At 45.0% G+C, this 27,551-nt stretch overlaps 1 protein-coding gene across 2 annotated transcripts in view; it reads left to right on the forward strand.

The window, feature by feature from the left end:
* The window catches only part of LOC121434037 (isoleucine--tRNA ligase, cytoplasmic-like), a 48,949-nt gene that overhangs the window by 19,653 nt on the left and 1,745 nt on the right, over positions 1-27,551 (forward strand). The window contains exons 13-33 of one of the 2 annotated variants that reach the window (XM_041632798.1): positions 562-660; positions 1,394-1,520; positions 2,766-2,839; positions 3,876-4,070; positions 5,844-5,930; positions 7,917-8,000; positions 8,812-8,956; positions 10,830-10,950; positions 12,391-12,482; positions 13,624-13,701; positions 14,579-14,700; positions 15,073-15,175; positions 15,399-15,482; positions 18,275-18,449; positions 18,819-18,931; positions 21,811-21,906; positions 22,768-22,944; positions 24,269-24,374; positions 24,748-24,873; positions 26,203-26,346; positions 27,301-27,453. In XM_041632798.1, the coding sequence (XP_041488732.1) occupies positions 562-660; positions 1,394-1,520; positions 2,766-2,839; positions 3,876-4,070; positions 5,844-5,930; positions 7,917-8,000; positions 8,812-8,956; positions 10,830-10,950; positions 12,391-12,482; positions 13,624-13,701; positions 14,579-14,700; positions 15,073-15,175; positions 15,399-15,482; positions 18,275-18,449; positions 18,819-18,931; positions 21,811-21,906; positions 22,768-22,944; positions 24,269-24,374; positions 24,748-24,873; positions 26,203-26,346; positions 27,301-27,453 (2,501 nt within the window). The remainder of the gene's footprint in view (positions 1-561; positions 661-1,393; positions 1,521-2,765; positions 2,840-3,875; positions 4,071-5,843; positions 5,931-7,916; positions 8,001-8,811; positions 8,957-10,829; positions 10,951-12,390; positions 12,483-13,623; positions 13,702-14,578; positions 14,701-15,072; positions 15,176-15,398; positions 15,483-18,274; positions 18,450-18,818; positions 18,932-21,810; positions 21,907-22,767; positions 22,945-24,268; positions 24,375-24,747; positions 24,874-26,202; positions 26,347-27,300; positions 27,454-27,551) is intronic. The other variant, XM_041632799.1, reaches the window with a different exon arrangement.

The raw sequence follows: 27,551 nt of genomic DNA on the forward strand, positions 1-27,551 counted from the left end.
GACCTCATTACAGATGGTTGTGAGCCACCATGTGGTTGCTGGGAATTGAACTCAGGACCTTTGGAAGAGCAGGCAATGCTCTTAACCACTGAGCCATCTCTCCAGCCCCAGCAGTCACTCTTTGATTGCTGAGTCATCTCTAATTGCTGAGTCATCTTTTTAATTGTTAATTCATCTCTCCAGCCCCTAATTTTGTTCGACTTTTTTTCTTTGTCTTTCTTGGTTTCATTTGAAAGGAGATGAGGAAGCTTAGACATCTGTGTTTGTTTCTCATTCGTTTATTTTATGTTTATGTACATGCCTGTGTGGCCGGCAGAACAATGTGTAGAAGGTGATTCCATCCACCATGTTGGTTCCAGAGATCAAACTCGGGTCGTCAGGCTTGACAGCATGTAACTTTACCTTCTGAGCCATCTTATTGGTCCAGACATATGATATATAATCTAAAATAAACGTGACTGTCAGCAGAAGGCTGAACAGGGGGAAGTGATGCTAATTAGAAATCAAAGTCTGTCTTGCCCTTGGTGTCTCTGACTGGCGGCTTCTGTGTTCTGGTCCCAGGTCAGACACTCCCCTCATTTACAAGTCTGTGCCCAGCTGGTTTGTGCGAGTGGAGCACATGGTGGACCAGCTACTGAAGAACAATGATCTGTGTTACTGGTGAGCAGGAAATGTGTTTCTTCCTACGGCCCTTTGCATGTAGTGAGTAAAGTTCATACCCTCAGAATTAACTAGCCATCTCTGATTGTTGTAATTGGTAGCTGTCTTATTCTCTGTGTAAGGAACACAGAAGCATATACAGTTGAAGTAATGCCTGCTTACGATAGAAGATGTGAGAACTCACTAGAGATAGCAAGTGTCACCTGCCTGTGACTTACAGGATGAGCTGACTTTGGGGAAAACATTTCTGCCAGCCTGGTAGCGCACACCTTTGATCCCAGCACTTGGGAAGCAAAAGCAGGCAGACCTCTGAGTTAACTTTAGTAATTTTCATGATAATGATTAATGTGTATCTGCCAAAGCTATTTATTTATACTTAATCAATTTGGGTGCTTGCCCTCCTGATGGGGCTTTACAAAGAAAAGTGAGTTCTTATATCTTCTATCATAAGCAGGCATTACTTCAACTGTATTTGATATGTGTGTGTCTTGTACCCTTGGCTTTACAGAAACTTTGTCCTTCCCAGCCGCTCTTCCCTGAAAGTGCCAGCCCACCTCATGAATAGTCAAATAGGCAAAAAAAAAAAAAGATCCCAAACATGTGCTAGTGCCGTCTTTTCATAGGACGCGCTGGTCGTATCCACAGAGCGCCACAGAGGCTTGTGTTGGTATGGTTCATCATCTCCACCTTCTGCTCTTCCTGCGTGACTGGTCATGTGCTCTGTCTGTGGCAGGGTCCCAGAGTTCGTACGAGAAAAGCGGTTTGGAAATTGGCTGAAGGATGCACGTGACTGGGCAATCTCCAGAAACAGATACTGGGGCACGCCCATCCCACTGTGGGTCAGTGACGACTTCGAGGAGGTGAGACTGGGCAGGTGGCTTTGTGTTGGGTGTCACTGAAGTTCTTTGACATGTTATATGAGTATGGTTTAAGGTGTGGATTCTTGCTGTCTCTCTTCATGATAGTTCAAGGTAATCTATTTAGGGGTCTAACTTTTATTTAAGTGCAGCTTTTAATTTTTATTCTGTAAAATGGGGGAAAATAGTAATTTCTTTATTCCTGTGAAATCCACACATTAGATGGTGGATGGGTGTTGCTTTGAATCCGCCCCATCCCCTGCTACAGCGTTAAGTTACAGAACTAACTTCAAGTTAAACTGACCTGTTGCATGTGACGCACGGCTTTAATTTCATCACTCAAGAGGATCTGCAGGAGGCTCTGCCTGTTGTGACCAGCATGGTCTCCACAACAAGTTCCAGGCCAGCTGGAGGGATATACTGAGACTCTGTTTTTAAAAAAAAAAAAATTAAACTGAACTTAGGAATAATGAAAAGGGGAAACGTTGCATACCTTAATGTCTGGAATTGTGTTTGTTTATATGTGAGTATAGATGCATACCCTTGGGTAGGCAGACACCATTCCATGGCAGAGCCTTCTGTCCCGTGCATACCAGCAGTGCTGAGGTCTAGTGGATTTCCTACAAGGACCTGAGAGGCAGCAGTGTAGTTCTCAGGACTGAAGGAGTAGCAGAGAAAGGCCATGGGGGCCGCCTCTAAGTAGTGTCCTTTCCTCTCCTGATGCTCTGACCCCTCCCTGTCAGGTGGTCCTCGTTTCCTGACCCACCTACCCGCACTTCAGCTCTTTACCTGAGCACAGCCCTCACTCCTTGTTACTTGGACTAATTTTATTTTATGTACTCCAAGCATAGTAGTTCTAGCTTTGTCTTGGAAAGATCACGGATTAAGAAACCAGATCCAGTTTCAAGGAAGAAAGTAGGATGCTAATAGTCTAATCATTTCAGGTGGAGATCCGATTAGGATGAATCCCCCAGAAATACCTGTTGAGGTGGTGGCTGTGGTGCACGGGGCCTGTGCTACAGACCTAGAGGAGTGGCAGGAACAAAGTCAGCACTGGCTTCTTTGGGGCTGCCCGTCTTGCCTGAGAGATGAGCCCTGTTGGTGGTAGCTGCCCTTCAGCCCAGAGTGCTCTGTTAGCCCACTTGTATAGAAAACCGGTTTCTAAAACTGAGAGAATGCTGCCTCCCTCCATGACCTCAGCACAGTCTCCTCGCCTCTGAGACTCTCCTTTTATCTGCCCTTTGACAGGTTGTTTGCATCGGATCAGTGGCAGAGCTTGAAGAATTGTCGGGAACCAAAGTCTCAGATCTCCACAGAGAGAGGTCAGTTCCCAAACACCTGACTCAGTGCCATGCTATCGTTCATCCTGGTAAGACCGGGAATTACAGATCTGCACCGGAAGGACACTGGTCTGTTACACACTTTGTTGATGAGCCGTGTTGATCTGTGTTGATGCATCCTTCCTCCTTGTTGAAGTGTCAGATAATTTTGGTACATGACCTTTCCGATTGGGGGCTCCTGGTGTTCTCAGCCTTTGGAGACAAGTTATCACAATATAGTGATCCTTGCTGTCCCGGAACTCACTGTGTAGATCAGGCTGGCCTTGAGCTCACAGAGATCCACCTGCCTCTGCCTCCTGCCTTAGTGCTAGGAGTAAAGGTGTGCACCACCACACCAGACCACACCTTCTTTTGCTTGTCTACTAGGTGTGTGTGTCCTGAAAAGGACATAATTAGACAAATTTATTATTGAACAAATACTCTGGAGTGAGCTTGCACAAATCTAGAGGGTACAGACAGGTTCATCACTCAGGCCTGTTGGTATAGTCAAGATGCTTATATATGAAATGTATATGGGTATCGCAGCGTAACATGGCATACAATTTTACAGTGGGAGTAAGTATACACCCAGTACTTAAGATAAAAGCCAGACGTGACTGCTGTAATCGACACTCAAGTGGTAGAGGCAGATGCATCAGAGTTCAGTGCCGTTCACAGCTACTTAGCTAGTTCGAGGCCAGCCTGGACAATGAGGGTCTGTCTCAAAACTAGGAAAAAAAATATGCCTAAACTGATTGCATAGTTGTTTATGGTCACCGTTAGTTACAGTGAGCCGTGCACACTTTCATGTGCTGTGCAGTAGTTTTTCTTGCTTCCCATCCTTACCTGTACCATGTCACTAATCAAAAGAAAGTTTTCAGCTCTGTTACACCCTTATAGGACCACCATTGTGCATGTAGTTCCTTGTTACCAAATGCCGTTGTGTTGACACATGAGTACAGTCTTGTCAGATTGGCATTTCAACTGCGAGTTCTTCTGTACTTAAATGAATAGAAGAGTTAACTTTTCTGTTTCTCAGCATTGACCACCTGACCATCCCATCCCGCTGTGGGAAAGGAGCCTTGCGGCGCGTCTCCGAGGTGTTTGACTGTTGGTTCGAGAGTGGAAGTATGCCCTATGCCCAGGTTCATTATCCATTTGAGAGCAAGAGAGAGTTTGAGGATGCTTTTCCTGCAGACTTCATTGCCGAAGGCATCGATCAAACCAGAGGCTGGTATGTCCTTTCTTTCTTTCTTTGGATATTTCTGTTGGTTTTACTTTACCAAAATGTGTTTCTTAAGTGTCCACATGTGTCTGCCTAGTGGTGATGTGGTAATGAGACAGGCTGTTCTGCCCTGCCTGCCTAGCATGGACACCAACATGTCTTTCAAGTAGGAATCTTAGCTACCATAAAGCTATATTGATACAACTTGTACTGTTTCATACTGTGGGATATATCTATATATTCAATTGAAACAAAACTCTTTATATTTGTTCTTAGCTTGTTTATTTAAGATCTTTTATTTGGACATTTAAGTCTGACAATAGGTTGGGTGCAAGAAATTGGAATGTGTTCAGAAGTTAAGTCTAGCTGGGTGGTGGTGGCGCGTGTCTTTAGTCCTAGTGAAGGCGAAGGCGTAAATCAAAAACAATCCCACACCAGTTTAGAATTATGATTAATAGAATGGTTATTTATTTAAAGGGGAAAAAACTTACAGATCACCGTCCCAGACATCAGCCCTCTGCGCAATCAGGAAGGGAGTGAGAAGGGAAGTGGCCGCTTTTTTAAAGGGAGAGAGACCAAGCCCCAATGGGCTGGTATCTCAGCGGCTATTGGCTGGAGGAGCGGAAGGACCTCCCGCAACATCCTAGCACTCAAGAGGCAGAGGCAGGTAGATCTCTGTGAGCTCGAGGCCAGCCTGGTCTACAGAGCGAGTGCAAGGACAGGCTCAAAAGCTACACAGAGAAACCCTGTCCCAAAAAATCAAATATAAATAATTAGTTAAGTCCAGCCTATGCACGAACATTCTAGAGAAATCCAGGTATGTGGGGAGATTTTAGAACTAGTTCCATTTAGCCAGTGCCCTGTTGAAATAGTGCTGCCGTGCTCACTAGGGGTCATTTACCTTCCTGTGAGCAGGCTTTGTGGCCTGGGTGCTGATACGGTGCATTCATCCTTGATGGTGCCGCAGGGTTGTGTTTAAGGAACTGCTGCTGTGGTTTCTCCTGGACCTTTGAGCTGTTGAGACTTCAGTGACCGTTAGAGCGTCTTCCGGGAACAAATTATTGGAGGCTTTGTTGTTGTCTGATGTTTTGTTTGTTTAAATGCATGTGTATGTGTGTGGTGCCTTGGTCTTCGCATGGTCTGTCCCATATGATCTTGTAGGAAGTTGTCTCTCAGCCAGCATCTCCTTGGTCCTGGGGGCTTCTGCAAGTGTTACCAACGGCTCCGCACTGCAGATTTTTGTTTTAAGAAAATTGTATTTTGGCAGTCAGATTCCAATTTTTCTCTGTCATGGGCATGATACATTTGTGTCTATCACTTTATATGATTATCAAGATGTATAATATAGTACTGACTAGGTAGCCCAGTGAGTAAATGCGCTTACCAGCAGGTCAGATACCCTTGCAGGACCCACATGGTGGAAAAAGAAGACCGACTCCCACAAGTCGTTTAACCGCCACACACCTCATAAGATAAAGAAATTAATTAAATTATAGAAGTATAGTGAATCAAAACTAAAAGTAGTTCAACCTAGTGAATAAATACACATTTTCTTTTTTTAGTTTTTCGAATCAGTTTCTCTATAGCTTTGAAGCCTGTCCTAGAACTTGCTCTATAGACCAGGCTGGCCTCGAACTCACAGAGATCCACCTGTCTCTGCCTCTTAAGCTAAGTGCTGAGGTTAAAGGTGTGCGCCACTATAGTCAGGCATAAATACACATTTTCCTTGCTTAGATTCCTCTTCTCCTCTTAACGAATTATCCTGGTTTGTTTGTTTTCCAGGTTCTACACCCTGCTAGTGCTGGCCACAGCCCTCTTTGGACAACCCCCCTTCAAGAACGTGATTGTGAACGGACTCATCTTGGCAAGGCAGGTGTTCCCCGCTCTGTAATGGCGAGTTTCACCTCTGATGCTCTTATTGTAGCTTTGAAAATTGTGTTCAGAGCAACTGCGTTCTGGTTGGACCTCCGTACATTTTCTCTTTGAATAGAGGGATTTGCACCACCACCCCTGAGCTCTAGTGCCACTCTCCTTCCCGTCTCAAACTTGTTTTTGTTGTTTTTGCTTTGGGGGCAGCCCTGACTGGCTTGGAATTTAATCTTGTAGGCAAGGCTAGTCTTGAACTCACAGAGATCCACCTGTCTCTGATCGTGCCTACCTGTCTCAGACTTCTTACTCTCCAGAGGCAGAGTTGCCTCAGGTTTAATGTCCTCCTGCCCTAAGCTCTCAGGTACTGAGATTACGGGTATGTGCTATGGTTCCGTGACCTCTCCTGTGTGGGTTTTTCTGCAAGCGCAAAGGAACAATCCGTGTGAGGCAAGGAGGAAATCTGGATCAACAGGCCTCCGCTAGGGTTGGTTCAGATTTTTAGAGTCTGACACAGGGCAGTGTATTTTGAAGTACAGTACAACTTTGGAAACAAGCTTCCTGATCATCATCTCAATTCGATGTGCACAACAAAACCGACCGCTAGGGTTGGTTCAGATTTTTAGAGTCTGACACAGGGCAGTGTATTTTGAAGTACAGTACAACTTTGGAAACAAGCTTCCTGATCATCATCTCAATTCGATGTGCACAACAAAACCGACGTTTTTTGCAAAGTACATGTGACCTACACCACAAAGACGGCTCTATAGCTGAAGGGCCTACAGGAGGATCTGGAGTGACCTCAGTCACACAGACAGCCTAGACGTTACCAGCCTATAAAGTATATGTGACGTCTCCCTAAGGATGGGTTCCCTTGACTAAGAAACAAAGCTAAAGAAGATAAAGGTCTATGGGGAGGGAGATAAACATAATAGTCTGGGGGATTCAGGTGTGACCTGGCCCTACAGATAGCACAGATCACCAGGCTGTTCACAACATCCACTCTCAGCCTTCCGGGTGGAAAACAGGCATGCGCACCCCTTCCCTTGCAGAGACAACCTTGTGTGCTTTCCATTCCTGGTTTTTCTAGTGTTTATCTTGTTGGTACTGAGATACTCTGAGCTGCACCCTCATTCCTGCCTTTGAGTGGTTTCCTTGGCTGGTGAGATGGCTCAGCAGGCACAACACTGTGCAAGCCTGATGACCTGAGGACATTCCCCGGAACCGATGTTAAGGTGGAAGGAGAAAGCAACTTATCAGTTGTTCTCTGACCTCCACACGTACACCATGGCACATGCACACCTGCACACACACATCTGAACATGCTACTTTCTCACCAGTACAGCTACGACATTAAATGGCTTCACCACCATAGGACCTTGTTCCCTCACTTACCTCTCCATCCCTGTTTCCAGTTTCTCTGGAATAAATAAACGCTAAATCATCTTTCTGCTCCATTCTGCCTTGAAACTTCCATAAAGACTTACTACAGTATTTAAAAAGACATTCCATGGCTCCACAGGTAGAGACACTTTATGTGCAAACTTGACTGACTCAGATCCCTGGAACCCACGTGGAGATGGAAGGAGAGGCCCATGCCTCACACACATACATCAAGGACATATACATACACGGTACCAAAAAATAAATTTAATATAAAAGAATAAAAGCCTGGAGGTGATGGTGCACACCTTTCAGTCCCAGCACTCAGGAGCAGATGCAGGTGAACCTCTGAGTGTGAGGCCAGCCTGGTCTACAGAGTTCCAGGACAGCCAGGGCTGCACAGAGAAACTCTGTCTCAAAAAGAACCAAAAGAAAAAAGAAGAACCTAAACATAGAAACAAAACCACCATGCCATTGCGACTTAGACGAGCTTATACCTGCCACTCCTTTCTATTTGCATGTGTGTGCTTGCATGCAGTCTACGCCCATATATAAAGACCAGCTATGTTTACTTATTTAATTGGTTTCTACTTTCTGTTTTAAAAGTGATGGCCAAAAAATGAGCAAACGGAAAAAGAACTACCCAGATCCAGTTTCCATCATCAATAAGTATGGTGCTGATGCCCTCAGGTAGGAAGCAGCTCTCTGCCCGTGTATGTCTCCTGTCCGTAGTCACCATTCTCAGGTTGCTAGATAGTTATGCTTTAAGAGTTGGTTCTCTGTGTGGGAACTACAGAGTTGTTACAGTTCTTGATGTCTTAGGACTAGAAACTGTCCTGGATACCATGAGCCGTGCTTGGCCACCCAGGTGGTGAAGGTTGACTCTACCTCTACCTCAGCTTCTTTCTAGGTTCCCTATCTTGTTGGTATTAGAATTATCCCCGCCCCCCGCCCCGCTTTTTTATTATTATTATTTTTTTTGGTCTTGCACTTACAAAACTGTATAAGATGTATTTACACCAGAACAAATAAGTTAACATCTAAGGGGTTTTAGAGAACTTTTAGCTACTATTTGAAACAGTTGTGCTCCTGAAATCTATCATGTTTAGGTTGCAAAGGCCTAGAGAACTTGCTCAGTACCTCCATGCCACCGGTGACACCCACTCCTGTATCCTGTAGCCTGTAGCCTAGAAACAGAGAGGCTGCCTTCCACTCATTCATCAGTCAGATTGTATTCATCCCATTCTCCATTGTGAGGGTTTTCCCCCAAAGTGTAGCAGTGCTCCTCATGATCCTGTGCGCCCCTGCGTGGGGGTGCGAGTGTGAGCACTGTCCTCTTCGGTAGGAAAGTGGATTTGAGCTGACCTTCTTAGTCCTTAGTAAAGAGAAAGACTTCTGTGATTGGAGGAGGAACGAGAGTGCTCGCCTTCTCAGGGTTACAGTCGTAATACTTGGCTTACCACCTACGTAACTTTTCTTTGTAAATATTCTGCTTCTTCAGGTTATATCTGATCAATTCCCCTGTAGTAAGAGCAGAGAACCTCCGCTTTAAGGAGGAAGGTGTGCGGGATGTCCTCAAGGATGTGCTGCTCCCGTGGTACAACGCATACCGCTTTCTCGTCCAGAATGTCTTTAGGCTTCACAAGGTATGGGCCACTTTGGGCTGTGCATGCTGAGCTATGAGTTGGGACTCTGGGACCTTGAGGCCATTTCTTCTGTTGTCTGCTGTTGGATAACCCAGAATCATGAGGAAACCTTACATGATGATGCAAGAGGTGACTGGTCCTCTGTAGGACATGGCCTCCTCTGTATAAAGAGGTGTGTCATAGTTTGGTCAGCCAGTCCTTTGTTCCAGAGATTTCATCTTGAGTGAGATTCTCTTCCGTTCCTGGAATTCGAGACAGTGTAAGAGTCAGCTACTGACAGAGTTACCTGGTGAAGGACTGGACCAGACCCTGTTTCTTGAGAGTGTGGTCATACAAGATTTGTAAGGGGAAGCCTTGGACTGAGACTTGGCGTGACAGTAGCTCGGAATGGGTTGCTAGGATTAAAAATAGTAGTTGGGCCATACAATGGTCGCCTTTAACCCCAGCACCCTGGAGGCAGAGGCAGGCGGATCTCTGTGAGTTTGAGGCCAGCCTGGTCTATATAGTGAGTTCCAGGACAGTCTGGGCTATACAGAGAAACTCTGTCTCTGGAGGGGGTGGGGGGAGAATAATAGTGGGGATGTATGTGAGCCTGTGCTTCAGATTGGTCTGCTCATCGTCTCTGCTCTCAGGGTGCCCGTCCTAAGAACCCTTTGTCTGTAGCCACCTCCTCAGACCCAGGCTGACTACTATAAGTGCCCAGCATCTTTATCACTAGTATGTGTTTTTATATGGTGTGCATGTTTATGGTGGAGCACCTGCTGTGCTCAGCTTCTTATCCAGAACTTCTGGTAACTTACTGCTGAGTGGGTACAATGTGACCCTTGAGCAGACAGAAGCTAGCAAGTAAGACAATGAATGAATGGTCCATTCACTTGCTTCTGCTGCCTCCGGATCCAACTTAGCTCTTCTACTGAAAACAAAACAGAAGTAGTACTCACGGAGGACTTCCAAGGTACACTTTCCCTGGAAATTTAGAAAGACGGGCAACTGCCCTAGGCATTCAGCATGCCCCTCTTTGTAATTTTGCCAGCTAGGGTGCCAGGTAGGGATAGCATTCTTGAAACTTGCATGCTTTGCAGATCTCTGTTGGTGTGGAACTCACACCTGCCCTCAGAGCAAGGCTGTACATAACAAGACTGCACCCACTGTGAGGCGCTCAAACCAAGCTAATAGTCCTCACCACATCTGCTGACAAGCGGCTGTCTGAGAAGCACAGCTGCAGTGAGTTCAATGTGCTCTCAGGGTCAGGGAGGGCTCTCGCAAAGCAGATATGAGGGGTTCTGGGTGAGATGTGAAGGGTTCCGGCTGAGATTTGAGGGGTTCTGCTGACACATGAGGGGGTTTCAGGTTTCCTGGCACTGTTGCAGTGTGTAAGGGATCATCTAGTTCTAGAAGGTTTTGCAGTCTCCTGAGTTACCTTACAGTAACTCCAATCCTAAGTCCTCCAATCTTATTTAAAATCAGGGTTCATTGGGAATTTGATGGTGCTCATCCTGATATTTCTGAATGTCAAATTCCAGCTTGCTAGTATCATTTTGTATTTTTGTTACTCCCTTTCATTTTACTGATGGAAAGCATTTGGTAGGTAGGCCTCGAGAGATGGCACAAAGGGTAAGAATACTTGTTTTTCCAAAGGACCTGAATTTGGTTTCCAGCAGCCATATTATGTGGCTCACGTTCACAAATAACTTGAGCTCCAGGGGATCCAGTGCCCATTTCTGACCTCCATGGACACAGGTGCACAGGTGCACACAGGCTCATGCACATTTGCAAACACACCCACACACTTTATTGAAAATTAAAGTTGTTTTTCTCTGGTATTAGTTCCCTCTTTGTGCATGTGAACATCTCACTGGGTGTCTGTTTGCAGGAAGATGGAGTGGAATTCTTGTACAATGAGCACACAGTCAGAGAAAGCCCTAACATCACTGACCGGTGGATTCTGTCCTTCATGCAGTCTCTCATTGGATTCTTTGAGACTGAAATGGCAGGTGAGTCTTCTTATGCTGTCTTCCTGGGGACGAGGACCATTTACTCTCCTTATAATTGTTCTTTTGTCATTTTAACTTTTCCCTTAATTAGCATGGAGGACATTTTGAGAGAGAACACAGATAATTTTTTTTTTTTCAGTAACCCTGAAGTATAGTTTTCATGAGGCCCGCTAGTTGTAAAGGGCTCTGGGACATTTAGTGTGAGGAGTGCAGACTGTGGTGGTGCAGCTGATCAGTCGTCTGGGAACCCTACCATCTTTCAACACTAGTTGCCATGGCTTCCCACGCAGCTGAATCTGCAGGTAGCACACCTAGAGAACAGAGCCCAGTCTGCATAGGAGCTGGCAGGTCAGTGTCTGTATAATGAGGGCTGTGCACAGGAGGCTCGTCACCCTCAGGAGACAACTCCTGGCCCAGACCAGGTTCCAGCTTTGTTCACCTGTCCCCTGCGTGCTCACAATGTTTCCCTCAATAAAACCGTGAGGGAGCATGTGTACAGGGTAGTGATGGCATCCCGTGGGGGTTGCCAGTTACTGTGAGCTCCCTCGGAAAGAGCTGCTTCTGGGTCCATGCTGTGCATGAACCTCATGAGCTGCTACTGAGGTTCACTTCACTCTAGAAGGTGAAACCTGAACATAGGAATCTCAGACTTCCAGAAAGTGAAGTGTGGTCAACTCTAGACGTAGTATGGACTGGCCTTTCCTCTTCGACAGGAAAGGCCCCCGTTGGTGAGACCACCTGTCTAGAAGTATTTGGCCAGCTAATGACTATAGCCCTGGATTCTGGTTTCTATGAACTCAGTCCTTTGCATCTTCTTGTGGTGCAGCTGTGGTACTGTCAGCAGTTTGCCTGGATCATTCTCCTCAGTGGGGGCTGTGCTATGCTGTGCTTTGTAAGATTCTGAGCAGCATCCCTACGTCACTCAGTGGAAAGAGCAATGTTGCTACTCCACATATTTACACCATGAGAGTTATCTCCTCAGACTTGGCCAGATATTTTCTGCAGGTCAAATTGGCCCCTGGTCAAGCTCTGCTGGCATGTGCTATGCCTCTCAGCATCTAAGGCTTTCTGCTACATTCTAGTTAGGGTAGGAGGAACACAGTGAGTGATGTGGAGCTGGCTTCTGTTGGTTCGGTCCAACCATTCTGAGTACACCATGCTACATAGTCACCTAGAAGAGGGATTCAGTTTTTCTCATCTGTGTGGGTTTGCTTATAGCTCACTATCATTTTTGCTCACTGTCATAAACACCTCGGCTGCCGTGTTATGTTCTTGATACATGAGCCACATGAGCCATCTGATTGGTTAATTCTGATTCTCACTGTTCCCTTGCGGGGTGGAGCATCTTAGATTGAAGGGTTGCTAATTCTTTATCATCCAGCTCTACTTGGCCCACTGCAAGGCCCGGCCTGGGCTCCTTAACTGACATCTTGCGTTTAGCTTACAGACTATATACTGTGGTGCCGCGCCTGGTCAAGTTTGTAGATATTCTGACCAATTGGTATGTCCGAATGAACAGGAGAAGGTTAAAGGTAAGAACTGGTGGGAATAACAAAAAAGTCTGAAGTTTCAGGGACAAAAGAAAATAAGAAATGCCAGATGGTGGTGGCACACACCTTTGATCCAGCACTCAGGAGGCAGAGGCAGGCAGATCTCTGAGTTTGAGGCCGGCCTGGTCCACAGAGTGAGTTTCAGGACAGCTAGGGCTGTTATACAGAGAAACTCTGTCTCAAAAAATCCACAGCAGCCGGGCAGTGGTGGCACAGACCTTTAATCCAGCACTGGGGAGGCAGAGGCAGGTGGATGTTTGCGAGTTCAAGGCCAGCCTGGTCTATAGAGCAATTGCCAGGACTGGCTCCAAAGCTACAGAGAAACCCTGTCTGTCTTGAAAAACTGAAGAAAAAAAGAAAAGAAGGAAGGGAAGGAGGGAGGGAGGAAAGGAAGGAAGGAAGGAAGGAGAAAGGCCCAAAGGGAAACAGCGTTGTGGTCAATACTCTATTCTGAAAATGTCTTCTGTTTATGGTACATTAACTGTAGTGATTGCAATTGCAGGGTGGAACTTACGGGTTCTGAGGGTGAAGTCCTTAGACTGGGGTTGGGGAGCAATTTTCTTTACTTTCATACTTCTTAGCCTCCTTCCTGGGGGGAATGCTTTGATTTGGAGGAGAGAACTACACAGTAGGGGCACCTCTCTGTTTTTGTCTCCACCCAGGGAGACAGAGATCAAGTGTTTGCTGTAGACTGAATTCTTCTTAGCTGTTGGGGTGAGCATGGCATGGACACTGTAGGCTTGTGCAGAATTTATAGTGAGAGAAGACAATGACAGCCTCCTCACTGTGGGCAGTTTTTTCTTGCCATGAGTCAGCATAGTTACTTTAGAAGCTCACAGTACATACCTCTTTTAAAGCAAAAACTTCCTAACTCCTCTTGTATTGGAATCCATCTACCCTTCCACCTTCAAGTTCATGGTCAGTCTTTGGCTCCCAGTTACAGAGCCACTTCTCCATTCGTCTGGCCTCCGATAGAGATGGGCAGCAGACTGCTGCCCTATGCTGGCCTCTCTCACTGCCCTGCACAGTCCCAGGGCTGATGGCTGTGGCCATTTCTCCTTACACCAGTTTTGATGACATACTTACTCCTGGCAGCTGAATATTTGTCTCTCTTGTTGTTTAGGGTGAGAATGGGACAGAAGACTGTGTGGTGGCTCTGGAGACCTTGTTCAGCGTCCTGCTTTCTTTGTGCAGACTGATGGTGAGCTGCTCAACCCCTTTCCAGAACTGAGCTACATACAGTGACCCCTGCTGCAGCCCCCATCAGCCCTCTATGGAAGTGTCAGTGGTGCCTGTCTGTAGCCCTTTTCAGAATCTTAACAGTGCATGTGTCTAACCCTAGTCTAAACACCAGCTCAGAAACATTAAGTGCTTAATCATTGGCAGTCAGCATTTAGACAGGATCTAGGGAGGTAAGGCAAATCTTGTTAATGTGACTTTAACTGTGAGTAATGAAGAGATTTCTAAACTCATACTTAAGTGATCAGACATTACTTAGTGCAGTTAGGAAAATGTGTGATCGTTTTACATGGATTCCTGTTAGTTAAACTGAATTAGATGGCATATGAATGGGAAGGCTGTTCTGCTGCTCCAGCGGTGTTTAAAGCCTTCTGTTGAGTCTGTAAAGTTTGTGGGAGACTTTGCCCTTACACAAGACTGTGGTGCCATCCACATCTTGCTTCCTACATCTGCGTCCTGTGACTCGGGTTTTTCTGCTTCACAGGTATAGTTTCTAGGTTTTAAGATATTCAGTTCTAAAAAAAAAAAAAAAAAAAAAAAAAAGATATTCAGTTCTTGTGTATATAGGCTTAACTGTTACTTGTTCAGGGGCTTCTGGTTTGGTTTGGTTTTGGATGGCATGACATCTAGAGCTGGTTTGAGTCCTGTCGTATAGTCCTGCTTCCTGCTACTGTGAGGACATATGAAGTCATTTCTTTGAAAAGGGACGTCTAATAACCAGCCTCTGTCTGTATTGCTGTATCCTTCTCTGAAGTGACTAGGTTTCCTTTCTCAGTCTAAGCGAGATCAACTGATGATGGGTGTCTCTGAATGATATTCCCTCCTTCATCCTCCTACAGGCCCCTTATACTCCGTTTCTTACTGAATTGATGTACCAGAATCTAAAGACACTGATCGACCCTGTTTCTGTTCGGGACAAGGACACACTCAGCATCCACTACCTCATGCTGCCACGTGTTCGGTAGGAATCAGATACAGAAACGTCATTTAGGCTATGGGAAAGGGAAGTCGTGGAGGGTCCCAAGCTTCCCAGGAGGAATGGGGAGAAAGAAGACTCATTTCCATGTTCCACTTCCTGAGCACCTCATCCCACCGAGGCTGATGCCGCTCCTCTCCAGTGCAGGGACCCATCTGGATAGGTGGTGGGAGGGTACAGCAGCCTCCTCAGAGTTACGGTTAGGTGAGATGTAAACACCTTGAGCTCATTGTGTGCCACTCAAGATATCAGGTATCACTGGAGACCTAGCCTGATCCTCTTTCTCACTTACGCATAACTCTTTAAGATTTTCACCCTTTAAAGGGAATAATCTTTTCCTATTCTTATGTTTCTCAGAGAAGAACTGATTGACAAGAAAACGGAAAACGCAGTGTCTAGAATGCAGTCCGTGATTGAACTCGGACGAGTGATACGAGACCGGAAAACTATTCCAATAAAGGTTTGAACTTTTATTTAGATACCAGATTGACACAGACCTATGTCTTAGGAAATTTCAATGTAGACCTTCCAACGGTGGCATAGTTCTTTGTCCTTTTCTGTGGTAAGAATGGCTCGGCACTAGTTTAGCCAAACAGTCAGGTAACCTTACCTAGAGGAGCATTCACCGTTTTGCCCTTTGGAGGAATTGACCCCCAGTTCATCTCCCCTCCCTTCCCTTCCAGTATCCTTTGAAGGAAATTGTGGTTATCCACCAAGACCCAGAAGCTCTTGAGGATATCAAGTCCTTGGAGAAGTATATCATTGAGGTAAGGCCAATGATGGTCCTAGCAGATTCTCTTCTTCAGGACAATTATTTTAGGAGGTATTTCTCAATGAAGTTCTTTTATTCTTTTGCAAATTGCTACATGCATAACCATCGTGAAATTTTACATGATCAGTGGATTTCTTTAACTCTGATTTACTCTTCCTCAAAGTAAGTTTTTGTAATTAACAGAAAAGCTTTGCTTCTTCAAATGATGACATCATAGCCATTTGCTGTTTGTGAGTGCACTGAGTGTAGTGTGTGTTTGATAAAAGGTAGACCAGTGTACACCCTCCCTGTCTCTGGGGTCGCTTGCCTCCTGAAGGACGTTCCTGGGAGTTTACACAATTATGCATGTATACACATTATGTATGTAGTTTTTTACTCATCATTTTATTATACCCTTTGTAGGAGAGTCAAGGAGTCAGAGTCTTACTTATAACGTAGGCTGGTTCTTGGAGTTCTCATGTTTCTGCCTCCCATGGGCTGGCATTACAGGCATATGTCACTACCCCTAGTTCTATAATATATATATATTTTTTTAATATTTATTTATTTATTATGTATACAATATTCTGTCTGTGTGTATGCCTGCAGGCCAGCAGAGGGCACCAGACCCCATTATAGATGGTTGTGAGCCACCATGTGGTTGCTGGGAATTGAACTCAGGACCTTTGGAAGAGCAGGCAATGCTCTTAACCTCTGAGCCATCTCTCCAGCCCCCTCTATAATATATTTTTATCGTGTCTGCCTAGTATTTATTTCCTGTCTGCTTCATAACCCATTTCAATATTCTATTTGAGAAATTTTGGGTTCTCATTACGAACAAAGATAAGTGTATCTGCATATTGCAGTATGTAGCTATTGAGGGTCTCTGAGTATTTCAGTGTGTGTGTTGTTGGATGGATTTCAGGAGTGGAGTTCGGTTTCAGAAGGACAAAGCACATGTTGGTGGCTGGGTAATGCATTAAATTCACAGGATGCTTATTTCCCTGTATTTTAAAAGATTAGAAGTTTGAAACTGATAAAGGAATTGGGCTTAGAATGTATTCCAGGTGGGGTTGTTCCCTTCGCACAGTGTGGGATTACATGGGAAAGCAATCTTTTCAGGCCATTATATCAGTCATCTGACTGGGTGGGGCAGGAGGGGGTGGTACGGTAGGCAGCATGGACAGGATGGGGACACAGTGGTGGGTAAAAATGTCTATTTAGAATCCCTTACATTGTCAATGGTCCTCTTAAATTGTGCATTCTGTGATTTTTTTTTTTTTAGCAAATACATTTCAAATTTTCAAATTCATTACTGTTTCAAAAGAAATACGTTTTTAGTCTTTCACAGGTACTATTTTAAGTACATCATTACAGAAAATGTTAATTTCTGTATTTGATTTTTTTAGTTACTTGAGAATTTTAGACAGATATTAGAAGCTAAAAAGTAGATTATATCTGATTTAATGCCTTGTAGACACACACATAATTATGTATTCATATTTCTATCCTGATCACCTTTTATATATGGGCATGGCTTGAGACATTGTCTTACTGTATAGGCTTACTTTAAACTTACTCTGTTGTCCAGGCAACAGTGGTCCTCCTGCCTTGGCCTCCCATGTGCTGATTAATATATCACAGCTGGCCTTTGTTACCCCTTAATTCACCTAGATGTGATAACAAAATTCAATGTTCCTGTTGTTTGCCTTACGTTGTACTCTCTCTTTCCATGTTTCCTACTGTCTCATCACTGTTCCCTGTGTCATGGGAATCTGTCGCTAGTGTAGTGGTTTCATGGCTCCTGGTTAAATGATAGTTAACGGTGGTGTTCTGAATTCCTTTTGCAAGAGATGGAGTTTGCATTTCAAGTCCTTTTTCTTCCCTGCTGTGTGTGTGTGCGCATAAGATATGGTCTCACTGTATATACAGACCAGGATGTCTTCAAACTCAGAGATCCACTACCCCTGTGCCATGAGTGCTGAAATTAAAGACCTGCATCAGCCTCAGCCCTGGCATCCTTTTTCCCTGATGCTCAGCTCACATGATTGGTTTTGATAAGAAGCTTTGTTTTCTATTCCAGATGGTATTCTAAATGTATTTGTAGAATTGCACTTATTGTCAGAATCATAAAACATTTCCATCTCCCACAAAGAAAGCCAATCTCCTCCTCATTCACCTATTTTACCCTTACGATCTGATCATTTACTGGCATCACGATTGTATTTTCTGCCTGTGGAGTCACCTCCTTTAGACATATTCTGCTGTGTCTGGCTTGTGCTGGTTAACATGATGTTTTCAGTGTTTGTTCATGTTGTAGTCAGGATAGTACTTAATTCCTTTATTAGCTAACTACTCCATTATGTGTATAGACCATACTTTATTTACCTAGTCACACCTGTGCTTTGTTTACTTTATGGTCTGGGCATCCAATCTGGGGCCTTGTACATGCCAAACAAGCGTTCTTGCACTTAGCCACATCTGAGCCCCACCTAGTCAACAGCTGACTGACATTCAGGGTATGGCTGCTTTTTTGTTTTGCTTTGTTTTTTGAGACAGGATTTCTCTGTAGCTTTGGATCCTGTCCTGGAATTAGCTCTTATAGACTAGGCTGGCCTTGAACTTACAGATATCCCCTGCCTCTGCCTCCCGAGTGAGTGCTGGGATTAAAGGCATAAGTCACCACCGCCTGGCAATGGCTGCTTTTTGTTTCTTGTGAACGGTAAATGTTATGGATGTTCATCTACCTGTTTTATATGATATAGATTTTTGTGTCTCACATTTTTCCCCCTTTGGCACTCACTATAGGAATTAAATGTTCGAAAAGTTACGCTGTCTACTGATAAAAACAAGTATGGTATTCGACTAAGGGCAGAACCAGATCATATGGTCCTAGGGAAGCGTCTGAAGGGAGCCTTTAAAGCAGTGATGGTGGCCATAAAGCAGCTGAGCAATGAGGAGCTAGAGCAGTTCCAGAAAAGCGGTGAGTGTCCGTGCGCATGTCCTCAGTCCTCAGCTCAAGGACAGCTGCGTGCTTAGGCTCCTGTAGGATGTTTCCATCTTTATCTGCAAATCTTCATTCTGTTCATAAGAGTGACAGCTGTAAATTCCAGAAACGTTCCCAGACAGGTGCTTGGTATCTCAGCTTCCTATTGCAGCCTCTGGGTGTGCATGTCCTCCACTTACAAGTACTTCTAGGCTTTCCTAAAGGTGGCCAGCACTTCACCCTGCCCCTCTTCTTAATTGCTAGTGCTAGCCCACAGAATACCAGGGTCATCAGAGGGAGAGCACAATATGCTACTAGCAGGCAGTCGAAGACAAGGGGGATTGATGGGGTCTGTTTTCCTCACAGGGAGTATTGTTGTGGAAGGCCATGAATTGCACGAGGAAGATCTTCGCCTCATGTACACCTTTGACCAGGCCACAGGAGGTACTGCACAGTTTGAAGCACACTCTGATGCACAGGTATTTTTCTGTTCCCTCAAAGACTGTTCTGTATTTATTTATATATTGGTGTTTTTGAGACAATGTAGTGTAGCCCTCTCTGGCCTTAGACTCACTGTATATCTGAGAATGTCCTAGAACTCCTACCTCTACCTCTGGAGTACTGGGATTGCAGACTTGAGGCATTATACCCAGCCTCTAGAACGTTCTTCACCAACAGATGTGAACGTAAGAACGTGTTTTGCACATGCCTCACCCACACATGGGTTAGCTCCTTTCAGATCTGTTCTCTTAAGCTTCTGTGTGGGTCCTTGTTTATCAGATGCTTATGTGAGCATTTTGTAATTTATGCTTGTGAATATTTGTCCTAATTGTTGGGTTGCACAAAAATCAACCCTAAAAAACAAGTCCATTGTGGATACAAGAAAGTAATCCAAGTCTTAGTTGTCTGCCCCATAACTTCCTGGGTGAAAGTAAGTTCAGAGAAGTTCGAGTCCCAAACATGCACTGTTAATGGAAATTGTTGAGAGATGCTCTGGAGGAGACTGTACAGAAGCTTGGAGTCGAGACTGTGTTTGTCGTGATGGAACAGAGTGTCTCCAGTCCTGTTATAGCAGAAAGAGAAAGATTCTTTGGATCTATTGCTAGGTCCCTTGCTTGGCACGACACAGGACAGGAGCAGTAGAGCAACATCTCTGAAAGCCTCCCCAGGCCACCAAAGTTAAAACAAACCAGGCTGAGAAGCACTAGAGTGGGAAGGGGCATTAGCTACCTTTTTAATTGCTATGCCAAAAAATAAAAAAAATAAAAAATAAACCTGACTAGAGTGTTTGTTCAGCTCACAGTTCGAGGGGCTATAGTCCGTCCTGGTGGGTAGGTACGGCCACAGAAATACCATCCTACCACCACCTGGTCACATTGCATTCAGTCAGGAATCAGGAAAGTGAATGCCAGTGCTCAGCTCACTTTTCCTTTTGTATTTATCTATTTTTAATTATCCTTAATGCATAGGTATGTACACATGAGTACAGGTGTTGTGGGGGCCAGAGGCATCACCTGCCTTCCCCCCAGGATCTAGAGTTACAGGCAGTTGTGAGCCACCTGCCATAAGTGCTGGAAATCAAACTTAGGTCCTGTTAGAGTATGCTGTTTTCCTTTGAGGAGACTCAAGAGAAGAAACTTGCCTCATTTGTCAAAGGCTTAGGAGGTTCAGCTTGAAATGGATGAGACGTTCACATCAGTCATAGCAGCACTACCACAGCCCACAACACATGGGCCGAGCCAAGAAACTCAGGAGCATTGGGAGACCACACTGTCTTAAAGCGGGGTTGATATGACATCGTCTAGACTCACTAAAGAGACGAGCATCTGGGCACATCTGTGAGGGATAGTCACGATGAGGTTCATTGATGTAGGAAGAGCCCTCCTAGCTGGGTGGTACCGTTCCATGGACCTTGATCCTAGATTGCATAAGGAGAAAGTGTAGACTGGACAGATGGCTCAGTGCATAATCGTGCTTGCTCCTCTTGCAAAGGACCTGGGTTTAGTTTCAGAACCCACATAAGATGGTTCACAATCACCTCTCATGGGGTTTAGGGGATCTGATGTTCTTTGGCCTCACCAGGCATTGGCATACATGTGTTACACCTAAACTCATGTAGGCTGCCACACATTAAGAAAAGTGATAAATCTTTTTTAAACGAGATGAGTTATGTTGTCATTGTCACATCCATAATCAATAACTTTCAGAATACCTGAGAGAAAGGTAAAGTTGGAAAAAAACTTGTGTTTAAACATCAGTTTAAACTTAATTGTATAAAAAAAATACTGTGGTCTGTTTTAGAATTTCTGTCTTCAGTCATACTGATAACCTAAAGATCAGAAAGCCATAGGCTAGGGGTGTTGCTTGGATTGGCTGCATGGGTCCTTTGCTCCACGCTGTGGTGTGGAAAATTGGCTGCTTCAGGAGCATCATTTATTATGTATACAGTCTTCTGCTTGCATGTGTGCCTGCAAGCCTGAAGTGGGCACCAGATCTCATTTACATATGTTCTGAGCCACCACGCGGTTGCTGGAAATTGAACTCAGGACCCCTGAAAGAGCAGCCAGTGCTCTGAACTGCTGAGCATCTCTCCAGCCCGCTTCAGGAGCATTGTGACCAGGGATCATAGGTTAGAAGAATAGTATTCGTTAGGTGGACAACACACCATCCCTTCATGCAGGTCTGAGGATTCTCAGGACATCTCCTGTGAACAGCATCCCAGAAGAAGAGAAGCAGTATCTGCTGTGGGAACTCCTTCAGCCAATAGCCTTCAAGATATTGGCCCAATTTGAGTGTGGTCTCATGCACTATATATGCAGACAAAAAGCGTGCACGGGCCCCTTGGCTGCTGGATTTGGTTCCAGGTCGCCTCACATGCAGAGGACTGGATTGCTACTCTTCCTTTGAGTTTAACCCCTAGTAAATGAACCTTTATTCTATTCTAGTCTGGGCTAGTGTGGAAATTTTTCATATCGCAACAGTTTGGCACCAACGTGGCCAGAGTCCATACCATTGCCAGGCCCTGGCCAGAGTTATGGGAAAGTTGTGACCCTCGGTGTGGGTGCTGGAAACTGAATCTGATTCCTCATCAAGTGCCGAGCCATCTCTCCAGCCCCAGAATTTACTCTCACTTTTTTAAGCGTTTATTTCTTAGTCTTGGGTGTATGAGTGCAGGTGCCACAGGATGTGTGTGGGGGTCAGAGGACAACCTGCAGGAATCAGTTCTCTCCTCCCACCATGTTAGTTCCAGCGATCAAACTCCAGGACATTGTCCTGCCTGCCAACCCTAGCTCTATTCACCAAGTTTGAAGGAAATTATTTTATTCATTGTCGTGCACTCTTTTCCTTCTATATATAGGCTTTAGTTCTCTTAGATGTCACACCTGACCAGTCAATGGTGGATGAAGGCATGGCTCGGGAGGTCATCAATCGTATCCAGAAGCTTCGCAAGAAGGTCAGTCTCTTTAGGAAGAAGCTGTAGTTTTGGTTTTATGCTGGGTTTGTTTTAGATGTTAAGGGCGGGCAGACAAGGCAGACAGTGTAAGCCATAGTTATCAATTGATGGTAATGCTTCTTTAATCCATAGTCCCTTCTGATTGTACTCTGTGGGAAAGTCAGTCCCCTCCCTCCTTCCCTGCCCACTCCCTGGCTGGGTACCACTCATTTTCTCTGCCCAAGGGCTTTTTTAGCCCATCCATCCTTCTTCAGTTTTCTTGGGCAACCATAGAATTATCTTTCTGAAAGACTGCTCTCTGGCTGCTTCAGAAGGTAACCAAAGATGACAGTGAGTGTCCAAGGCATATAGACATCAGTATGGGAAGGCTGCAAGCTGAGGAGAGGTGACTGGCTTTGTACAGAACGGGGTGACCTTTCCTTGTTAAGAGGTGAGGAAGGTACACACAGCACTCTACCTGGAGGAGAAGGCATCACCAAGCTCCTATTAGGTCTGAGAATCAGAAAGCTCTTAATCATGGAGACAGTGCTGATCAGGATGGCTCCTCCCTAAGCCAAGCCTCATGGAGCTGTGGTTGAGTCTGACAAGGGTGCTCCAGCGTCTTTGCATCCTGTCTTGGTTCAGAGCTTTGCGAGTAGGTTCACCGTCTTTTATCTAGACACTCATGAGGGTCTGATTGTACTGGGAAAAAACACAAGAAAAGCAGGTAAAAGAGCACAGAACAGCAGGTGCTGGTCTTACATATCACCTGGACGAGTGAATGACCTGGGACAGTTCAGCATATGCTTGTTCTCATGCAATACCTTTAGTTTCGTGAACAAAATCTGCTTCTCTTTGAAGTTTTTTTCTATGCTATTTTAGTGCAATCTGGTTCCAACTGACGAAATAACAGTTTATTATAATGCAAAATCTGAAGGAAGATACTTGAATAACGTCATTGAAAGCCACACCGACTTCATATTTGCCACTATCAAAGCTCCCTTGAAACCATATCCAGTTCCTTCATCGGATAATGTCCTTATTCAGGAACAAACACAGGTGAGTTCTGCGTTGTGTGGAAATACTAGTGTTTCACATTGGGTTTTGATTTACATTTATATAATTAAGTCCCAATAAATTCTAGTCCGCTGTCTTACTTTTTCTGTTTTGGTGATAAAATATTCTGACAGAATTTACTTCTAGATCAGATAGACGTCCATCCCGGTGGGGAAGGGCCGGGACAGAATGAGGCAGCTGTTAGCGGTGTATCCATAGTCAGGAAGTAGAGAGCTGCGGCTGCCCAGGCTCAAGTCCCTTCCCACCCTTGTGTCGTACCTTTTGTGCTGAGTCCTCCCACATAAGCCCAATCAGGACGTCCTTAGTGTGCCCAGGTGGTTCCAGATCCTGTGCCTGCAGTGGAGATGGCTGTAGACTGCAGGGCTAAAGTACCGCTCTGGAAGTCCTGGGGAGGGTCTGGGAGGAGGGAAAGGAGGACAGCTGGAGCGGCCTCATGCGGTTCTCATAGGAAAGGCTGCCAGAAAAGTGGCCGTGCTGACCCATTGTGTCTAAACTACAACAGTGGACACTGGGTTCTGATAATTCTCATTAAATAAAAAGACGTGACAGTTGACTTGAAAGTAATTTAACTTGTTGATAGTGTGTTGCTTTTTTTATAGCATTTCCTGTTACAGTCAGTACAATTTTTTGTTTGTTTATTTTTGGTTTTTTTGAGACAGGATTTTTCTGTGTAACTTTGGAGCTGTCCTGGAACTCACTTTGTAGACCAGGCTGGCCTCAAACTCACAGAGATCTGCCTGCCTCTGCCTCTTGAGTCCTTGGATTAAAGGTGTGCTCCACCACCACCCAGCAAGTAATACATTTTTAAAAACATTTTGTTTTTGAGATTAATATAATGACATTATGTCTCCCTTCGCTCTCCCCCTTCCAGGCCCTCCCTTATGCCCCCCTACTCTCTTTTGCGTCATGGCCTCTTTACACACAGTACTTGTAGATGTTATTATGAAAATTGGGCATCAAGACTTGAAAAAATATTGGCCTATAATACAGAAATAGGCCATTTATTTGATTGTTTTTTTCCTTAGTTCTACAAGGAGGATAGATAAGGAGGGGCTGAAGTGTCATTATCTTTTCATGTGACACAGATATATTATTATTCCATTCTGTTTTACATATTGCTAACTTACTGGACTTTTCAAAATGAGCATATATTGTTCTGTAGTTAGGAAACAGGCAAGGTGATTGAGTTATAACTGCAGCTCTTGCCTCTGAAGAGCTTTTTTCTTATGAACCAGTGGCCCCGTGTGTTCCTTCCTGTGGGGCCCAGCACAGCCATGCTGTCCCTCATCATGTGTTCTCTGCTCAGTTGAAAGGGTCGGAACTGGAGCTCACGCTCACCAGAGGATCCTGTGTGCCCGGTCCTGCTTGTGCTTACGTAAACCTTAACATCTGTGCGAATGGCACTGAGCAAGGTAGGTGCAGACGAACCCTGTGCCGTGTCTGACTTAGTGACTTAACATACTCTTGAGACAGGGTCTTACCATGTGGCTCAGTCTCGGGCTCACCCTCCTCTCACCTCCCGTCCTGAGCGTTAGGGTTACAAGCGTCTCCACCATTGTTTCCATTTTTTAGTTAATTCTATAGAAATCTTTAAGGCAGCCATAAGAGAACTGGTAAAATGAGATGGCTTTTTCATTTTGTCACCCGGATGAGTCTTTAGATAATAGATAATGGACCTACTTGTAAAAAGGCTCAAACCCCCCTTTGCATAGATTTTCTTCCAAATTTAACATTTTCTTTAAGTTTTACTGCACTAAATGAGACCTTGCTTTTGTGACTTTCTAGGTGGAGTACTGCTTTTGGAGAATCCGAAAGGTGACAATAAATTGAACCTTGTAAAGCTGAAGTGTGTTGTTACCAGCATATTTGGTGTTAAGAATGCGGAGCTGTCAGTCTTCCACGGAGAAACGGGTATGTGGAAAGCAAGAGGCTACTGTCGCTGGCTCGAGGGGCCTGGCCAAGGTCTTCCTTTGGTGTCAGTTTGTGGCTGAGCCATTGTGTTTTCCTCACTCTGAGGCAGTAGAGGTTCTTCAGCAGTGTCTGCTGCCATGTCTCTACTGTGCCCCACTCTATGGTATGGCTGAAACTTTGGACATACAGGAAGCCAAGGCCCTCATTCTCCCTTGTCCCTGTTAGCCAGGAGACAGATCAGGACTCACCCTCCCTGCTGAGTTGTGAGCTTGTCAGACGCTTCCTGGGCCTTACTAAATCCAGACCTGGAATCCACTGTTAATTACAACTCGGGTCAGGGAGGTGGCTCATGGAGTAAAGCCCTGTGATGAGCTGGGTTCCAGTCCCCAGCACCCATCTAAAAAGATGTTTCAGCAGCGCGCCTGAGATCCCACATGTGAGCCAGTAGGATCCCGGGTTCTCAGCTTAATCCAACCAATGATCTCCCTGTCTCAGAGAATAAGGGGGAGGCCAATGAGGTGGCTCAGTGGGTAAAGGAAGGTGCTTGGGATTTTAACAATCAATGAAGTGGAAAGCAATCAAGGGAGACACCTAATGTCAGCCTGCACCCATGCACACACACCAATCAAGGGAGACACCTAATGTCAGCCTGCACACATGCACACACACCAACTCACATCTTTACACAAGCACATACACCACACATACACAGCAGTTTCTGAAACAAATTAGAACTTGTTTGCTAACTATAACTATCATTTTCAAATATAGTTTTTCTTGGTAAATTTTGAGATTCTCGTAGAATGAAAAATTTAAGAGTAGCTGTAATATAAGGAAAATATTGACGGGAAGAAAACAATTTATGTTGAATTTTAAGTTAGGGGGTTTGTGAATTTTTAGTTCAGTGGTACAACATTTACTAGCAAGCACAAGGTCATGGGCTTGGTCCCCAGCAACATCCCACCCCCACCCCCGCACATGCACGAAAGCTAAATGGCAAATGTTTTGCTCCTAGTTTTGCAGCACTCAAACAACCTATTTGTAAGGTTGTATTTGCAGTGCTGGAGGTATAGGGCTTAGTGGTAGAGTGAGTGTCAAGCATGCAGAAGGCCCTGGGTCCCATCTCAACCACTAAAAACAAAACAAAACAAAAAACCATTTCCTGCTGTTTGGTTATCATTAACACCTGGCTTTGCAGGAGAAGAGCTTTATTTGGTGAACAAATGATGGAAAGCCATCTCTGTATGCGGATGGGTGATAGTGGAGTTAGAAGTGAATGCTAGTGGCTTAGGAGAAGGTGAGTGACTCCAGAACGGTTGTTATTTTTAGAAATACAGAACCAGACTGACCTGCTGAGTCTGAGTGGAAGGACACTGTGTGTGACTGCAGGAGCAGCCCCCTCTGCCACCAACAGCCCTAGCACGCTTCTGTGTCAGTATATCAACCTGCAGCTCCTAAATGCGGAGCCACAAGGTATGTGTGTGCATCAACAAGCTGAGTGCGGGACACTAAGGCTCCTTTCCAGGTTCAGATCTCTGATTTAGGCGTAATCTTCCAGTCAACTTGAGCACACGGACAGCAGCCAAGCATGTTTTGCACACCCACCTGTAATCCCAGCACTTAGAATGAGGGAGAAAGACTACAAGTTCAAGGCCAGCTTGCACTACGTAGTGAGACCCTACCTCTCTGTATCAATAAACAGAGTATTAATTCCCATGCTTCTCCAGGGAATACAGTTGTTTTGGTTTTGTTGATTTGATTTTTTGCAGTACATTTATGTAGAAAGACCGTCATTCTTCTGACAGTCAGGAAACAAAACGATCATCTTAGGTAAAATTATATCTACGTGGAACTCGGTTGTCTCCATGCCTGAACTATTGATTTTGCAATGTGATTTTTTGTTTGTTTGTTTGTTTTTGGGTTTTGTTTTGTTTTTTCGGTTTTTTTTAGACAGGGTCTCTCTGCATAGCTTTGGTGCCTGTCCTGGAACTAAATCTTGTAGACCAGGCTGGCCTTGAACTAACAGAGATCCACCTGCCTCTACCTCCCGAGTGCTGGGATTAAAGGCATGTGCCACCAATGACTAGTTCACAGTGTGATCTTATGTTTGTTTTCTAGAAATCTGTCCTGAGGACTTGGACACGGGCCTCGCTGCTGCTTTTCCCCTAACATTTCAGGATCTCAATGTGCTCTTTTTTGTTCTTTTCTGGAATCCTCGTCTCTTCACCTGACTGTGCACTGAAAATCAGTTCCCCGGTGGCTCGCCTCTCTGAACTTTATAGATTGCTTCGTAGCCTATGCCTCCAGCTTAAGCTCCTGTACCCACTTGGGAGCCCTCTGCATTGCCGGTTGGTGCTGTCTTCAGTGGCCACCACTGTTGGAACACTAGTTTTCCAGAACTGACCGGCTTTCTTCCTTCTTCTCCAGAGTGTTTGACAGGAACTGTGGGCACTCTCCTGCTTGAAAACCCACTTGGACAGAATGGACTCAGCCACCAAGGGCTTGTGTATGAGGCAGCCAAAGTGTTTGGACTGCGAAGCAGGAGGCTGAAGCTGTTTCTGAATGAGACTCAAACGCAGGGTGAGGCAGCTGTGACTGCAAGGCTTTTCTCCTTCGAAAGGAGACTTTGGTGCCAGTAACTGCTCGTGTTTCGTCTGTGAAAATGTTTTGTATATTTG

Source organism: Microtus oregoni, unplaced genomic scaffold (genome assembly GCF_018167655.1).
Source record: "Microtus oregoni isolate MIOR12 unplaced genomic scaffold, Mior012 000042F_ref0000377, whole genome shotgun sequence".
Classification (NCBI taxonomy): domain Eukaryota; kingdom Metazoa; phylum Chordata; class Mammalia; order Rodentia; family Cricetidae; genus Microtus; species Microtus oregoni.